The sequence below is a fragment of the Astatotilapia calliptera genome, chromosome 10 (genome assembly GCF_900246225.1).
Source record: "Astatotilapia calliptera chromosome 10, fAstCal1.2, whole genome shotgun sequence".
In the NCBI taxonomy this organism is placed as follows: domain Eukaryota; kingdom Metazoa; phylum Chordata; class Actinopteri; order Cichliformes; family Cichlidae; genus Astatotilapia; species Astatotilapia calliptera.
In genome coordinates this window covers 5767441-5785593 of record NC_039311.1, presented here as the reverse complement: position 1 = coordinate 5785593, position 18153 = coordinate 5767441, and the positions used below count along the sequence as shown (strand labels likewise).

Below are 18153 nucleotides of genomic sequence, written 5' to 3'. Positions count from 1 at the left end.
GTGTTAAATATACAAACAGAGCCAGCAGGCTCTCAGTTTGAGGCCGAATTCTTGCTGTGATGAATACGTTCCCACAAAGGTCAGGATGAGCCAGGATGTTCGCCACACAAAAGACCCCTGCTGGGGCACCAGGTAAATGTCACACGTTAGTGTATACATTAACATCGTAACATATTTGCAGTGCCTCTATGAGTACAAATAAACACATCCTACAGCTGAATTATCTTACATTGCTTAAAGAGATCTTTTATTTGCGGAGATGGAGATTGGTAAGTCATCTCGCTTCACCTAGCTAGAATTTGTATCGAATACTGCTACAAGACTCCATACCAGAGCCTCCAGACATCCTCATGTCAAACCTATGCTGATCTCACTGCACTGGCTCCCCGTTTAGATTCAATTCCAAGGTCTGGTGTTCATTTTTAGGGCTCTGGATAACCCACCCACCTACACAAGCAAACTTTTGCAGCCATGTCACCAGCAGGGGCCTCGGTTCTTCTGATCAGGGCTTTTTGTCAATTCCCAAAGCTCTCATAGAAATGATCTATGAGCTCACTGGACTCTTTTTAAAATGGCATGTCTTTCTTCTGAGCCTGAAGAAGTCACTTGGATGAAACGTTCCTCCCACTGGAAATCCTACGTCCAGATAAACAGTATAAACACTGGGAAAAGGAGTAAGTGGCCACCCTTACTCTCCCTGAAATTAAGTTTACTTCCAGAAGTATTAGTCCAAGGGTTTCTTCAAGTTAATGACTGCCTGTGTTTCCACAGTGGTCTATGTTTTTCTGCCTCCTGTCAAAATGTTATTTACTGCAAGCCTCACCCACATAGTTCCTCTACTTTTGAAATACTGCCCTTCAGTAGGGACTGCAGCACAAACTGCAAATTATATTTCCCCAAGCAGCTGGTGAGCTTTAGTAGTCCTGGTTGAGGAATGTTGTGGCCTTTGACACAAGCTGTTTTTTTTTAAAGTTCATAATTCACCATTGAACTTATGTGTCCCACATCCAGCTGTATATTAGACTACACATCTCAGCGGATTAGTGCAACCCCCTCCTGAAAACAAACATTATAACTGAACAAAATTATTTTATTAAACATTTCTTCAGGAGACTTCGGTTATTTTGCACAACTACAATTTAGTGAATATATCGACATAACTCACAACGTAGCAACACCAAAACTCAAACACAATATGAATAACAATGAAATATTAAAAAGCTACAGTGGATAAGCAATGCAACAGGATTATTTCCAGTGTTACATCATACCAGTATGTTAGATCCTTATCCTTTTTCTGTAATCATGACAATAAATAACCACTGGAATTTACCAGCTGTTAAATAAGTCACACGTATGTGCATGTGATTGAGCGGTGTTATTTCTAAACCCATGTTCATGTGCTCTGTGACACAGTTCTGTTCACACAGTGAATTTGTTGACCTAGAAGCCACCCTTGGATGTCACTTCAAAATCTGCTGTCAGTCCTGTTTTCCTTCATATACATTCATCCGTTACCACAACAGTTTCTGACACCAACTATATTTACGTAAGGAAAGTGACAAAGAGTACAAGTTAAGCGGTGTTTTGTTTTGTTTTTCCAGTCAAGTAAACCTACATGTTTGTTTGTGTTTTAAGGTATAGTACGACGTTAAGGGACATATAGAACTGGCTAGACATAAAGACCAAAAATAGGGGGCAAAGCAAAGCTTCTTCTGTCTGAAAGTCACTCTCTCTCTCAACATGTACATCTCCTTTTTGAACCAACGTTTGTTGGCTGTGAGCTGAAACCAGAGCTGTGAGCAAGTGAGCTTCGGTGGTGCCGCTGGGTCAATGTGGGCTTCAGAGTGAGCCAAGAAGCTAATCTATATTTTCCTTTATGAATACTGTATTGGGTTTTAAAATTGAGTGAGATACAGAGGGACTTCAAGAGAAATCTATATTTAATAATTTTGTTGTTGTTTTCAACAATGTATCCAATGCTTCACCGACTTTGCCTTCTGTAATCCAGGACGACTGACTTCATTTCACAATAGTATCTGTGTGTGTGTGTGTGTGTGTGTGTGCGTGCGCGCGCACATGTTTATTGGGCCATCAGAGGGTCTGATTTTGCTCTTGGTTGTGGTGAAAGTGGTGGTGGTGCTGTGGGTTGTTGAAGTGATAAGGCTCATGGCGATAGTGGCCATGACAGATGACAGGATGCTCGATGCCTTCACTCTGCAGCTCATCCTTCCTGTGAACTCCTTGTAGCTTGACCACCAGCTCCTTGATGAAGGTCTGAGGGTGAAACAGAAACCCAGTCCGTTAAGAGATCTTTCACACTTAACAGCACAACCTAAATCTAATCATTTCTGTCTATAATACACAAGATCTAGTATTTAAAAAGTATTCCATGACTCTGCCCACAAAACAAACAAAAAACTAAACAAAAATGGAATTTGAATCAAATCGATTGACAATGGGGTTAATCCTACCCACAGCACTCAGGCTTACTGCAGTTTACTTTGGTCTTTTTTTGTTTAAAATAAAAGATGACAGTAATAGCACCTCCTTATGGCTCACTGACTGAAGCAACACTGGACAATAGTAGAATTTAATATAACTAGAAAGTAAAATGAAGTTACAATGAGCTCAATATAATTACACGCATGTACTGTGTAACAACTGCAACCTCTTCAGGAACTCAGTTATGCCTTTGCCAGTTGTAGCCCTGATTAGATACGCGAGATTGGTAATACATTAAAGATGGGAACTTTTTTAATCAGATATTTAGGGTTTGTTTTTTTATAGATTTTATTTATAGGAGACCATAGTTGTGTCGGTTGCAACATACTTTATATGTGGAACCATCTGGAAGCATCTGAATCTACTATTACAACCCTGCAGCCCTTATCAGACAATCAAAAAAAAACAAAAAAACAAACAGCTTCTTATTTGATAACAATTAATTGTTGTGAGGCACAAAGCAGAACCAAATGTAGCGTTTAATCATTTTTCCACACATTCTTGTTTAAGAGTATTCAGTGTTCATATGTCCATAGATGGAAGAATGTCTCGAAGAGCACCAGAGTCCCGGGAGAATGACCTCAAGGCTGCGACGAGGGAGGTCCCCCCCCCCCTCCATGTTGTGATGTGGTGTAAATGTCCTCATGAGTAACTACTTAATCTGGAGTTAGATAAAAGTTTAAATGGTCAAAGTAAGGTCTAGTCCATGTGTATAGAGGTTTAAACACAGAGTCATCATCTTTTTCTTAAAAAAAAAAAAAAGAAAAAAAAAATGGGGAATACATGTCATCACAGCAGATATCTTTCTGAAAGTGCTACAGCTACTGTTATATTCTTCAATGTCATACGCCAGGGGTAGGGGAACTCCAGGCCTCAAGGCCCAGTGTCCTGCAGGTTTTAGATGTGTCCTTGATCGAAAACAGCTGATTTAAATGGCTACATGATCTCCTCAACATGTCTTGAAGTTCTCCAGAGGCCTGCTAATGACTATGTCATTAGATTCAGGTGTGTTGGCCCAGGGCGATATCTAAAACCTGCAGGACACCGACACTTGAGGCCTGGAGTTCCCCCACCCCTGCTATACACCAACACAATACAGAGCAGCTACAGGAACTACCAACATAGAAGTCAATTATGTTGTTAATAATCTTATTTCTTCACTGCACACGACTCTGGATACTGTAGCTCATCTAAAAAAAGAAAGCCTCAAACCAGAGGTACTTGACTCACCAGTATAATTCTTAAATGCGAACCTTAAAGCAGACAACTTGTAAGCTGGAGAGGAAATGGTGCCTCAGTAATTTAGAAGATCATCATTTAACCTTGAAAAATAAATTGTTGCTATATTTTTTTAAGTCCTCTGTAAAGCTAGAGCTACTTATTATTCATCACTGACTGATGAAAGTAAGAACAATACCAGGTTTCTTTTCAGCACCGTAGCCAGGCTGACAAAAACTCAAAGCTCTGTTGAGTAAAGCCTGAGGAAGTCAACTTCAGTAATAATTTTCTCCAAGCCATCAACGTGTCTTTTAGACCCCGTTTCTACAAACCTGCATAAAGAAGTGCTGCCATTAATTAATGTTTCAATCTCTAATAACCAGCTATGTACCACAGGCCTTCAACCTGGTAGTTGTTAAACTGTTACCAGCAGTCTTCACTAATTACATGCCAATCTCCAACCTTCCTTTCATATCAAAAATCCTTGAAAGAGTAGTTGTCAAACAGCTAACAGATCATCTGCAGAGGTTTATTTGAAGAGTTTCAGTCAGGTTTCAGAGTTCATCACAGCACAGAAACAGCTTTAGTGAAGGTTACAAATGATCTTCTTATGGCCTCTGACAGTGGACTCATCTCTGTGCTTGTCCTGCTAGACCTCAGTGCAGCGTTCGATACTGTCGACCATAATATCCTATTAGAGCGATTAAAACATGCTGTAGGTATTACAGGTACTGTGCTGCAGTGGTTTGTATCATATCTATCTAATAGACTCCAGTTTGTGCATGTAAATGGAGAGTCCTCTTCACACACTGAGGTTAATTATGGAGTTCCACAGGGTTCAGTGCTAGGACCAATTCTGTTTACATTATACATGCTTCCCTTAGGCAGCATCATTAGAAGACATAGTGCACATTTTCACTGCTATGCAGATGACACCCAGCTCTATCTGTCCATGAAGCCAGATAACACACACACACCAATTAGTTAAACTGCAGGAATGTCTTAAAGACATAAAGACCTGGATGGCCGCTAACTTTCTGCTTCTTAATTCAGATAAAACTGAGGTTATTGTACTCGGCCCTGAAAATCTTAGAAATATGGTATCTAACCAGATTCTTACTCTGGATGGCATTACCTTGGCCTCCAGTAACGCTGTGAGGAACCCGAGTGGTTTTTAACAGGATATGTCCTTCAATGCACATATTAAACAAACATGTAGGACTGCTTTCCTCCATTTGCATAATATCTCTAAAATCTGAAATATCCTGTTGCCGAGTGATGATAGAAAGCCTAGTTCATTCATTTATTACTTCAGGCTGGAAGTCATTATCAGGAAGTCCTAAAAACTCACTGAAAAGCCTTCAGTTAATCCAAAATGCTGCAGCAAGAGTCCTGACAGGCCCTAGAAAGAGAGAACATATTACTCCTATATTGGGTTCCCTTCATTGGCTTCCTGTTAAATCCAGAATTGAATTCAAAATCCTGCTCTTCACATACAAGGTCTTAAATAATCAGGCCAGTAATATTATCACCCCAATACTCTAGTTTCTAGAGTCTCCTCCAAGCGGTCGAAGCAGATGGCCGTCCCTCCCTATGACTGAGTGTGTCTGCGGTTTCTTCCTGTTAAACTGGATGTTTTTCTTTTCACGGTTGCCAAAGCACTTGGTCATAGGGGGTTATCACATTGTTGAGGTTCTCCTGTATTATTGTTGGGTCTTTACCTTACAATATAAAGTACCTTGAGGACACTGTTGTTGTGATTTGTGAGTTGTTGGTAGCATGTGATCGTGATGCCTTTAATTTTATGTTTAGCATTACACTTGGTTAAGCTTTTCGCTGCTTTAGCTACTTGAGCCCTATAGTTTGTTGAGACATGCAATACCCAGATATATTGTGTTATGTAACAGTCTACGTGCAGGTGAAAAAACCAGATGCCCCTGCCATGTAGAAATACTCCCTGTCCACATTTGTTTACTATGAACATTCATAAACATTCATCAGAAGTACTAAATCTCTGTGTTAGTATCAGCTGTAGCTGTTGCAGGTGTTTTACATTCATTCATTACCTTCATTAATTGAACCTATTTTAAAACAATATTCACCTAGTCATACGTGCACTGACTGTTGAATATTGTATGTGTGCTTGCTTCAGTCATCACCGATGCAAACGTCACATCCATCCACAGCTGTCCAGCATGGAAACTTTAGACTTGGACTGCTCACGTTTATTTAAGATAAACTTTGCAATCGATTTCTGCACAAACAGGAGTGTGGTTTTTGTCCCTTCCACTGTTAGTAGTGCAGACTGTACAGAAAAGATGGATGCAGCAACCGTGAAACCATTAACCGAGTTATGGACTAACATTTTGAAGCCTCAACAGCATTTCGGCTGCCCCCATGTTAATCTTTGTCGATCTTGTCAGGCACAAAGGCATCCACTGCCAAAACAATACTCTGCTTCAACATCTATTTTTCTTTAAATGAGATCATCAGTGACTAAATGCTAACAACTGAGATCATCAACTCATTAGGAAAGTGTTTATTGAAGTCGTACTGAAAACTTTACTTTTTAGGGCATATAGTCCATGGTGAGGAGAGGATATAGAAGGGAAGAAAAAAATGTTTCAGTGCTTGGATAAAAGTGAATCAGTTTAATCTAATCCATATCCAAAAAGTCTAATAAATTAAGTCTGAGTTAAAAAAATAAAAAATAAACAAAAAAAATGAAAATGCAGCTCCTACACTGACTCTGTTTGTTCCAGAGAGCCTCATTGTTTCACTGAACTGGAAAAAAAAAAAAAAAAAAAAAGAGCTGTTGCTGAGGAATGTGGAAGGACCGCAGGAAGAAAGACGGACTGTAGCTTTAGTTTAGCTCACGTGCATGTTTGCATCAGTGCTTGTAAATGCAACTTGCAGTTTTAACTTACCTCTGTGCTGCTTCTGCACTTTTGAAGAAGTTCCTGTTTTTTAAAAAAAGGACAGTGTTAAAACAAACCTTAAGTTCACACAACTGTATAAAAAAAAAAAAAAAAAAAAGTTTGTATGAAGATGATTTGACTTATCAAACTTATCGTTTTGACTCCGTTTTGCTGATTTCTAACTACTATTTTCCATTATTATTGTTATGTGGACATATCTATACCTAATGAGAACGTAGCAACCTGTATACAATTTAATTTGTAAATTTCTTTGTTCGTTGTTACATAAGGGGGTTTGTCTTGAAGAGTGTCTACATCTACCTGCTCAATTTTGGACTTGTATACCAACCTCATTAATGCACCTTGTGTTTTTTACTTTATTTATTTTGTCAGAAATAAAAAACAAAATGTCCATTTATCTCATGCCAAAATTGAAAAGATAGCGATAAATGCAACAGGTCACATTACCTGCAACTTTTTGACACGCTCCTCTTCATTCGGAAGGTCGAGCAAATCGTCAATGTTAACCTCCTCTGGCATGTCACTCTCCTGAGGGCAACACATGGACATGGAAGTAATGAAAACACACATGTGGAACACTTCAGCGAGTCATCGTAGAAGGCATACACACGTCACAAGAATGTGACAGATGCATGCTACAATACTGATTTTGTTATCAGTTGAAAAATCAAGTATCGTCCGTTTTCCTGCAGTTGGCATGCACTCAGCTTTAAATGCTTTGTTCATCTGTTTCTTTGTTTAAGGGGCAACCTATGGCGTTGAAAAACTAGGCCAATGCGGAGGTTTCAAAGACTGCTGTTTGTCTAGATAGCAACTGAAGCTGGGTTCAAGAGTTAGTCATTCCCCATAGAATCACATATTAATATGCCCAGCTTTATAGCACTAAAAAGCATGTTTACAGCTTGGTACAAAGAACTGTTTCAGCCTCTGTGGATAGTTTCCCCCTTCATAATTATTTTGAATGAAATTCACTTGGATACAAAAGTTTGGGGGGTGGCCGCTTTGATTGCCAGGTGGCCAGAAATAGGCAGCTGGAGCTGGTTTAAATCTGCCTCAGATTAGACCTTATCTACTACTTTAAGTCATTACACTGGATCTTTACTGTGTTTGTGTTGTCGGTGCCTTTTGGAGCAGGTACTAACTCATAACTTAAGACTTTGTCCTTTCAGTTGTCAGTGGATCCAAAGTAACTATGATCATGTGAACAAAACACATCCGTCAAACTGGCAATCACTACTGCAAACCAACCACCAGCTTTATCTGTCTGTAGTTACTATTACTACTTTCTTCATTCGTAAGTTCTTTAAAGTAGTTATTTCATTTTCTCAGCACTCTTTATTAATTAGTACATTTTCATGTCTATCCTTGATCACCCTGACCTGCTGCACATCCTTTCCAGTTCAAGCCCTCTGCCAAGCTAGTGCAAGTCCTTCTCTCCTTCAGTGTCCAAGCTAGCATAAGCTCACTATAAGCCTTTTCTTTTACTTCGTCTGTCTTTGCTGTATGTCTAGCCTACCCCAATCCACTTTCTTCATCTATGTACCAATCTCAATTTTTCTGTGCCAGCTTCCTCCTTTGAATATTTTTGTGTACTTGCTCATTCCACTGCTGAGTCTCCTGGTCTTCTTTCATTTGTCCAGACGATACAGCAAATACTTCAACACGTCAGCTGTACTTTCCCAGTTATCTGGTAACTCTTCCCTACCACCTAGAGCCTGTCTCAACTCTTCCACTTCAACTGGCTAATAAAAACCATAAAAAGGAATAGGCTGAGATTAGGAGAGGATTCACTCCCTGGGAATGATAATTTTTGGAACACAAACAGCTGATAAATTAAAATTAAATCTAACAGAAAGTCACCATTGGATGGGGACTTTCACCATTTGGATGAACATTTTCTAATATGATGGTCTAAAACATCTTCATACACACCACACCATTCAGAGAGTCCTCACACCCTCAAGACTGAGCTTAAAATAAAAAAAAAGTTTCATCCCAGGATAAACTGATCACACAAAACAACTTTTGCACAACTTTACAGTAATATTCTTACCAGATGTCTGTTAGTCAGCACATACACAGTATGCATACTTACAGGGACTTTCTGAATACCCAAGTTCTAAAGGTAGGCTACCTTTATGCTGAGAAAAGAGATTCAGCCATGTGCAAATGTCCATTTTAACAGTCACTAAGTTAAAAAGACTTCCTGAAACATTTAACCTCCATGTCCAAATAGTACTTTAAGCTTTAATAGTAGCTGGAATATTTACATTCAGCCTGCAAACATTAATTGCATTGTTTAGGCTGTGGGGACCGAATGTTAACAGTGTTCATGTAATAGGCTACAGTAAGAGTGACGTGTTCTGTTTGAACAAACAGCCATTGTACAAGCTGAGTGAAGGGCCAGTCCACCCACCCATGCACACCAGTGCACTGCACTGCCTTTGTGATCAGGCCCCTGGCACTTATAGGACTGCAACTCTATGCACTATAACAGCAACTCCTGTTTTTAGGCTTGTTTTATTTTTGAAAACAATGAAATGCTGTTCTTGAGTGTGACATGACCTTATGTTGCATAATCATACTTGGTTGAGTAAGGTCGGTTCACTGTAAAGGACCATTTTACAAAAAAAAAGCATTTGTCTCACTCAGAATCTTCTGGGTATGGGGATGATGAGAAAATTGGTATGTTCGCTCCTTTTTATTTGGAGAGATGACTTATCATTGTAACCATCTGAATTCTGCCATTTTAAAAATCAAACCAGACTTTCATTATAACTCTTAAGTCCAAAAACAAGAAACTTTCCCTGAAACTCCTGTTGAGGGATTCTAACATCTTGTCAGCTGCTTCCCAGATGTAGTGTTTACCCCCTCCTGGGACATAAAACCAGCATTCTCCCTCCTACCCCCTCTTCCTTTTCTCCCAGTTCCACACTGCCCATGTAAGGCAGAAAGCTCCAAGACAAATACAGATTTGTGAGACAGGAACAGCAGCAGATCTCACATCTACAGGATGTTTGGCCTTGTAAGGACAACATAGTGCCCCACCCCTCATTCCCTAAACACCTCATAAATCAACAGAGACCTGAAGATGAGTCTCAGGAAAGTGTCTTCACGCAACATTCTTGTTTAAATATAATATTTTCCATTTCGCATTTCAACTTCTTCTCAACTCGAAAGCTTTTAAACGTGTTGGACACGCAGACAGTACTGTGCAGTATCCTAAATCAGTTCACTTCTCTCAGAGACACCCACCTGCCCCGCGTACAGTCTATCCAGGCTCTCGTCGATCCACTTCTCTACGTCGAGGCGTCGCTGCAGCTCCTTCCTGTTGTACTTCACCGTAACCCGGGCATGTCTCTTCGGGATGCTACGACTGCACTCTTCGCCGGCGTTTTCTTCGAGCGCTGCGTCTGTCCACTCGGCTGCCATCTCTGCTGCCATCTCTGCTGTGGACTGGTCGGGCTGGTTTCTCGCCTTTTTGACGCGCACGGACGGGAGAGGAGCTGGGAGGCGACACAGCTCCCACCTTTTTTTTTTTCCTTGTTCCTCTTGAGATGTTTTTGTGATTTGATAAAAACTGAATTGAATTGAATCTTTGGCTTCTCTGGAACATAGAGCAAGTCACTGAACCATTCCGACTGTAAAACCTTTAATAAAAACAAGAAAAGAATAAATAAATACATGAAAATAAAAGAAGAGATATTTTCACTTTCTAATTACTCAGCTGTGCCTGGTTAACCGATTGCGTCACTTAAGCTCATGATGTCACAGGCGCAACGTGTGTAAGCGTTCACGGGGGGCACATGGCATGCACACCTACCACCACCTCAGGCACTTAGCGAGACCTCTGAAAGGAGTGGGTCCTTTCTCTTCAACAACTAATCTTTTTACGCTGCGTTACGCGGATGCATCCATCGGTGTGCATTTAAATAGAATGTTAGTAAGTGTTTACTATCTAACACTATGTGCTTGGAAAGTACACTTACATAAAAAGAGCATAGGAAAAAGTGCTGGAGTGACTCCTAATGGGATGAGCCATGAGAAGAAGAAGAAGAAGAAGATTTGATTGAGAAGCACTGAGCTGCTACTTACCCTTTAAATTCTGTGGAAGCACCAAGAGTGTACTTTGTTTAGGAATCTTCCCAATAACACATAGTAAAACTTTCTTTCTTACAACTATACTCATTTTCCATTACCTTTCACAGCTTGACAAATGGGTTAAGGTTGGGTGGTTGTAGTGGTGATTGGATCTTATTCACCACTCAATATTCTTGGTCTAGAAGCCATAAAAGAGGGAATGCACCCCCCCTTCAACCCTTAGGGAACATACCATCTGTCAGCCTCTCTCTGCCACAATGACATGGCAGCTGGAATCAAGCATCTCATATTTAGATTTATCAGACCAAGTTCAAATATCTTCTGGCCAAATGTCCATGATTCTTTGTTCTCATCTTGTTGGTGAACCTCATCAGTGGTTTATTTTCTTTGAAAGCCTGATAAACACCTGATTCTGAGACATGGCTGCAAAGCACTGAGCTGAGCTCTGATCTGAGCTGCTGTTAACTGTTGATTTCTCAGGCTAGTGACTCCAATCCACTTTTGTTTAGTATCAAAGGGAATTGTTGGAGATCTGGAGAAGTTTCATCACAGCGTTTGGTGGTTATTATTGTAGGTGCAACTGACACTTTAAACATTCTTGAAGACTGGATGAACTATAATTTCTCTTTACTCAGCTGAGCATTTCTAATATGGATTACTGCAGCAGTTGAATGAAGCTGTTTGCTGTATTTCAGCACAGCCGAATGTCTGATTAGAAGATAGAAATTAATGTATTTTTTGTTTTATTTTGCAGTTGTCTCAAGGCAGTTTATACTGTTTGGTAAAGACCCTTCAACATTAGAGTAAGAACTCCAGCGATCATCCCCTATGAGCAAACACATGACAGCTATTAGGAGCAAGAACGCCCTTTTAAAAGGGAGGAGCAGATATTTTCCCCCACAATTTAGGAAATTGGCAAATTAATAATTCCCATTAGTGGCATATATGAATGCATTGGGAGAGAAATAGGGGGTTAAGGGGAGGCATTCAGTGCATCATGAGTCTGTCATCATAGCTACAGTAAGGGGCTAACTGTAAGCTTTATCAAACCAAGTTTTAGAGAAGGTTTCTGTCTCCTTAATCTAAACTGCGAGCTGATTCCACGTGAGAGGGTCCTGAAGGCTTAAAGCTGTCTCTGATTTTAGTTATTTTCTCATTCCAGATGTATTTACACCAGTAACATGCAGAGCTTTTATCAAGAAAAACCATGGAGGAAATCTATAATATTAATTAATAAACAAACATGTGATACAGTTTCCTCACACTTTTTAGATAGCTGTAAAAACACCGTCCTGCATATTGTCTTTTAACTATGTCGCAGCGTTTATACATAAATTCTGTCCTGCAGCTGTTGTAGTTAGTACTTTCCGTCTCACTTTAACATAAAAATCCAGAAGTGTTTTGAGCTACCCTATCATTTCTTTACATTTTGCCTCCAAGGAGACAGAATCACTTCTATTGTAATTGCCAATTTAGTTACTTTCTTACAAAAACACCTCATTTGTTCTGATTTCTTTAGTTGAATCTATGAAAAGTGCCAAACAGAACATAGTTTGATGGGTATAAAATAGCATCGGCGAGTTCATTCCTGAAGAGCTATAAACTAAAAACTTGCTGTATCTCAGCAAAGTGTGCAGTGTGTTCCTGGAAAAGAAATCTGAGGAAGCAGAAAAATTGGAAGGCAAAATAGGTTTAATAAACTGAACAGCATCTGTTCAGTTAACAGAAGCCTCATCAGGAATGGTCACAGCGGTAGGGTGGCTGCTAAGAAGCCATTCTTAAGGAAGAGAAACAGGGAGAAAGATCTGAGGTCAGCCAAAGTACACAAGAACCGGACTGATAGTCACTGGTTCGAAATTTCCGTGTGTGAGTGCAATGAAGATGCATTTTTCAGCATCTTGACCTTTTTTTTTGAGCGAATTAGTAAATAGTTAAACTAGTTTATTTAAAAATATATATTTGAGCTCTGAAGTCATTGCCTCCTAGATCAACCAGAATATAAATCACCACTGATACCATGTAAAACAGGACTGTTCAAGCCTGTGGAACAGAATCCTAAAATCTCGGATCGCTTTAAAGCAAACTTTTATTTCACATCACAACCATGACATAATGAACTTACAAATAAATAATATGAATGAAAAGATGCAACATAAAACAAACTTTGGCATGAACTCAAAATGGCACATGAACAGCAGTACTATATTATATATATTTATATAAATTACAGTGATGGCTGACGTTATGTGAAAAAGCACATTCTCATTATATCCCTGCCCATCATATCTTTGGGATATCTCACACAGCCTACAAAACATCCATGCACAGCATCAAGCATCGGTCTTCATTTAGCATCATATAAATATATCTCTACATCTGTGACAAAGTGAAACCATAAACACGAGTTTTCAAATAAATAAATAATAATTAATAATAAAAGGATAAAAAAAAAATGATGGTACGCACAACAAGGAAATAATGGCAAAAGGAAGATTGAAAAGCAAAAGAAAATTTGAGTGTTAAAAAAAAACAACAACAAAGTGAACATATTCAAAAGAATAACCCAGCAAAACACATCTGGGCCAGTTTTCCAAAAGAGGCCTGGATATCGGATCTTCCTGTATTTGGTTTTGTGTTTTAGGTCCTATGAACAGTGGATCATATTATTTGTCTCTTTGGGTCTTACACATGGAAGAGCTTGGCCCCGGATACCTTCTCAGTAATAAATCATCTATATCAGAATAGTTTATTTGTCACAATTTTGCTTTTTTCAGTGATGTTTATATTGGTTTGTGAGCACGAGTGGTTTCCACCTCGTGGATTTACTCCTTCCCTCACTGTACATATCGAAAGAGGAGCAACAAGTGCTAATGTGTTTCTTTCCCTGTTTTTCAAATCTGTGCTTTGTCGCTTTTCATCTCAGTCCTGCCTCATCTCTCCACATGAAGTCCTGACGCTCCCCTCTGGAAAGGCTGTTCTCCACAGGGTTGTGCCTGTAGCCCGGTCTGCCATCTGGGCAGAGGGAGAGGCTGAGACGGGCTGTGCTGTTGCTGATCTTGAAGAGGCCATTGGGGCCGAGGAAGGCGTCTCTTTCGCTTCCACCCAGGTTGTTGACTGTCTCCAAGTCGTTATAAACTGCAGTGTCTCTTAGCTGCTTCCTTCCCTGCATTCTCCTCCTCCTCCTCAAGTAGAGGATCCCTGCAACCAGGACTAGTACCAGAATAGCCAGAGCGCAGGAGAGGGTGAGGGTAGTAGATGAGGGTTGGGAGGTTTGGCGCAAAGCTGGCTTGAAACTGGGCTGAAGCGTGAACTCACAACTGGGACCCATAAAGCCCTTGGGGCACTGGCACACGGGCCCAGTGAAGTGGGTGAAACAAGTGCCACCGTTCTGACAGGGATGGGCACCACAGGCATCTGAGCGCACGCTGCAGTTCTTGCCAGTGTATCCCAGAGTACAGGAGCAGGTGTAGTCATTTACACCATCTTGGCAGGTTCCAGCATTCTGGCAGGGACTTGAGGCACAGTCGTCAATGTTAACCTGGCAGTTGGCACCTGTGAAGCCTGCCTGACAACGACACAAGATGCTCTGGCCGAGATCCAGACACTCACCGCCTGCAGAAGAGAGAAACACTCTGTTCAGCATCCATTAAATCAGAAGGTGGCCAGTCGTTTAAAGAAGGAGTGTTAATTGGATTACATTTGGTACAAGTGCATTCATGCAGAAGTGCTGAGAGTCACACTTCACCACTGACGAAGAGCCAAGGTTGGTTGATTTGTACTTCAGCCACAAGATGTACACTCACCATTTAGACAGGGCCTGTTGCTGCAGCGGTCCAGCTTCTTCTCACAGTTGGAGCCAGTGTAGCTGGGAGGGCAGCGGCAGGTGTAGCCTCCGGTCATTGTCTCCACACAGGTGCCGCCATTGAAGCAGGGACCATCTGCACAAGTCATGGCAATGATCTCACAGTTCTTCCCATAGAATCCCTGAGGACAGGTGCAGGAGTAGTCGTTCTCCAGGTCCTGTGGAAGGAAAGAAAACCTTCAGCTCACAGAGCAAAGATCTAGAAAATAAGACGTAAGCAGCCGATCTATTTCGCTGCCAAGAACTATTCTGTATGCATTGTGTCAAATCTTCTGTAGACCAGTAGAGAGCAATCATCTAGTTCTACTCCCTCAAGTGCAATTTTGACTTTTCTTTTCTTTCTTTCTTTCTTTCTTTCTTTGTTAGCACAGTTTATAATCCATCCATTCATTTTCTTCTGTTGTTTGCAGTATATTGCTGCACATGGCCTATCCTATCTCCTGCTGTTGTGAAACTTAAACTTGCCTGCATGGGATCAGTTTTTCTTATCTTATCTTGCTCTTATTGCATCGTTATAATAAGCAGACAAACTGATTGTTGACTCACATTGCAGCTGCCTCCGTTCTTGCAGGGGTTGCTGTCACACTCGTTGGTCTCCAGCTCGCAGTTGGTACCTCCAAAGCCGGGCCGGCAGTTGCAGGTGTAGCTGCCCTGGCCTGTGTTGGTGCAAGTGGCACCATTGGTGCATGGCTTGTGGTTAGTACAATAGTTCAGGTCCTGGTCGCAGAAGAGGCCCCCCCAACCCTCCTGACAGTTACACTGCCACGGCTGGCTGCATGTCCCATGGAGGCAGCCAGGGTAGCGGACGCATTCATTGCAGGAAGGGCCCTGCCAGCCCATGCGGCACGTACAGCCCCCTGGGGCCTCGCAGTAGCCATGCCTCTCACTGCATTCCGCCGAGCAGATGGCTGGGGGGGAGAGGGAGGGGAGGGTGTGTGATTACAATGGGCACCCCTTCTCATACATCTCACACACAAACACATACAGGGCCCCATGTCTGACCCCAGCCCTGTTCCAGACTTCACTATTGGTTAAGCATTAAGCCAAGCAGCTGGTAGGCACACTGCCGGAGAAAATGCTTTCTTTTATCTCTTCCCGATTACATGCACACAAGTACACACACACGTGCACACACACACACACACGTAGCCTGATCACCTTGAAAAATGTGTATGTCTAACAATGGTCACAGCTCTTTGTCACATTGTAACACAACAAAAGGTAGATGGAATACCAAACCCCGCCTTATTAAAAAAAAAAAACTCTACAGGATATCTGCTGATGAGCACCTGTGTAATGTTTTTATAAATCTTGCTCATCATATTTTTTTTATACATATCTATCTATCTATCTATCTATCTATCTATCTATCTATCTATCTATCTATCTATCTATCTATCTATCTATCTATCTATCTATCTATCTATCTATCTATCTATCTATCTATCTATCTATCTCAGTCCTTACATTTCTTATATTTGTGCATTTATTCAACGTTTTTATTGATTTTTTAGGAACATTTTTTATTTGATTTAATTCTATTTAATTGTTTTCTCTACATTTATTTAACATTTTTGATCAAACTATAGTGAGAAAATTTGAATTTCCGTTTTATCAGCGTTGTAAGTTTGTTTTAAAAGATGCTATATTGTATAAATAGGTGAACTAACTTAAGTAGACGTATTTGTTATACACTATATGATAAAGCCACCGCAACATAAAAGAGTATGGCAAACTCAAGTGCCTTTCTCATGGACACTTCAAGTCATCAATCATGAACGCTTACGCTCAGAGCAGTAGTTTCCTTTCCAGCCCTCCAGGCAGATGCGGTTGCCCTCCTCGTCGCAGGTGTAGTGGCCCAGCGTGTCATCCCTCGGCCTGCAATAGTCAGCGCAGCCGTCTCCAAAGTAGTACTCGTCACAGAAGACGTGGTAGGAGTAGCGCAGCTCGCTCTGTTCTCCAAAATGCACGTCCTGGGACCAGTCTTCTCCAATGGCAAGTCTCCTTCTGGTCGCCAAACGGCTCACGAGGTTGTTCTGGTTGTCTGCAAGGGTTACAGAAAGTTGTAAAACAAATACCCTTCCGCAAGATATGTTGGTTTGGCTTAAATAGGGTCAGTTATTTAAAACAACCTACCTGTGTATTCAGTGGGAGATTCAGCGTTCCAGGCTTCAATGATCAACGAAAATGTTCCCTAAAAACAGGAGGGGGAAAGCGCATCAGTACTTGGTAAGTTCGAGATCAGGGATGTGTAGCGGACGTAAACTATGAATATTTTAAACGGGTATATGAACTCCAGCACCACTGTTTGTGTAACTGATATTCTTTTTTATTTATTTACCGGCCACTTGAAGTGGAAAGGCACCCTGATGGGAGCGCTGCTGGAGATCGAGGTGTGATCGGCTCTGATGACGTTGGTCTGTCCGGTACCAAAGGTGCAGGGCGGCTCTGCGGAGATGACATCCTCCGGGTGTTTCAGGCAAATTCTGAAAAAAATGTGACAGTCCCTGTGTCTTCGACAGATCCGCTGCGCGGTGTGGAAGGAATGAATCTTCAGCTCAAACACACCAGAGGACAAAACCTGTAATGAGAAATAAATAAAATAAGATATCACGGCGTAAAGACGTCTTCGGGGTGTTATTTGAGCATAAACTGAAGACAACTTACAACGTGCACTAAGGCCAGAGCCAATAGGCATCTCAGATGCAAATGTGCCATTTTTCCTGAAGTTTGCTTTTCCAAGTTTAAAGCTTGGAGCTCCTCATTCGCCGTGCGTCACAATGCCAGACAGATAGATCACTTCAGGATGCTGTCACAGTGGAGGGGAAATCTCTCAAATATTTTTCATCACTCTTAAGTCTGTTATCTTTTCAGGGTATCCTGAGACCTCTTGGTAGTCCTCTCCTTTGTCCTCTCACCTCTTATTGGCACTCGTCTTGTTTGGGTTCTGGTGCGTAAAGGCGCAGAGCGGTTTTATACCCTCTGATCTGCGCGTCACAGGCAAAGAGGTGGAGCCGTGGCAGACCTCAGGGGAGTAGATTTGCATCCAGACACAAGGGGCCTGCTTAGGGATTTAGGGAACACTCGTTACATCTGGACAAAGTTCTTTGGAATATGCATTAGAAGCTGGTACATGAAGATACGTTTATCAAGTTTGTACGATTCTTGATCAGCCAGGAAAAAAAGCAAGCCGATGCAGGTGATGGGACTAGATTGTCACAAATAGACAATAAAGTCAGTTTGATAGTAAACGATCCAACTTTTATTGATGGGCGTTGAAGCGTGTTTGGAGTTAGTTTTAAATCAGAACTTCTTTTCTCTCTGAAAGGATTTTTTTCTTCTGTATTTAGAATTTTGTTGCAGTTTTAATCAAACGCACTCCAAAGCATTCAAGACCTCCCACATGAATCATGACAGTGGGCTCTTCGCCATTTTCCTAGCTGTATATCATAGTTTAGAAAGTGTTTTATACATACACTAAAGATCAGAAGGGAGCAAAGAATAGTATTCAACCTTCTAATTGCTGTG

The 18153-nt window shown here is 41.1% G+C and overlaps 2 protein-coding genes across 2 annotated transcripts; both read right to left on the bottom strand.

Annotated features, from left to right (window-relative positions):
- Positions 1-1072: 1072 nt before the first annotated feature.
- ppp1r14aa (protein phosphatase 1, regulatory (inhibitor) subunit 14Aa) lies at positions 1073-10441 on the bottom strand. Its single transcript, XM_026181073.1, has 4 exons — positions 9918-10441; positions 7110-7190; positions 6651-6683; positions 1073-2277 (listed from the first exon to the last, which is right to left on the bottom strand). Exons 1-4 carry the CDS (start codon positions 10104-10106, stop codon positions 2095-2097), a joined length of 486 nt encoding a protein of 161 aa, XP_026036858.1. The 5' UTR covers positions 10107-10441; the 3' UTR covers positions 1073-2094.
- Positions 10442-12890: 2449 nt separating this feature from the next.
- On the bottom strand, positions 12891-17558 carry dlb (deltaB). The gene is made up of 7 exons (XM_026183234.1): positions 17293-17558; positions 16967-17206; positions 16762-16819; positions 16412-16669; positions 15172-15533; positions 14567-14783; positions 12891-14375 (listed from the first exon to the last, which is right to left on the bottom strand). The coding sequence occupies exons 1-7, from the start codon at positions 17341-17343 to the stop codon at positions 13678-13680; spliced, it is 1884 nt and encodes a 627-aa protein (XP_026039019.1). The 5' UTR covers positions 17344-17558; the 3' UTR covers positions 12891-13677.
- Between the last annotated feature and the right edge of the window lie 595 nt (positions 17559-18153).

What these genes read in the sequence shown, in the direction of transcription:
- ppp1r14aa (XM_026181073.1), bottom strand. Translation starts at nt 10,106, where the DNA reads ATGGCAGCAGAGATGGCAGCCGAGTGGACAGACGCAGCGCTCGAAGAA. An exon ending in ATAGACTGTACGCGGGGCAG is followed by an intron (nt 7,191 to 9,917) that starts GTGGGTGTCTCT and finishes TGTTGCCCTCAG; the next exon opens with GAGAGTGACATGCCAGAGGA. An exon ending in AGCGTGTCAAAAAGTTGCAG is followed by an intron (nt 6,684 to 7,109) that starts GTAATGTGACCT and finishes TTTAAAAAACAG; the next exon opens with GAACTTCTTCAAAAGTGCAG.
- dlb (XM_026183234.1), bottom strand. Translation starts at nt 17,343, where the DNA reads ATGGCACATTTGCATCTGAGATGCCTATTGGCTCTGGCCTTAGTGCAC. An exon ending in CTCTGGCCTTAGTGCACGTT is followed by an intron (nt 17,207 to 17,292) that starts GTAAGTTGTCTT and finishes TTCTCATTACAG; the next exon opens with GTTTTGTCCTCTGGTGTGTT. An exon ending in AGGAAACTACTGCTCTGAGC is followed by an intron (nt 15,534 to 16,411) that starts GTAAGCGTTCAT and finishes TCTCCCCCCCAG; the next exon opens with CCATCTGCTCGGCGGAATGC.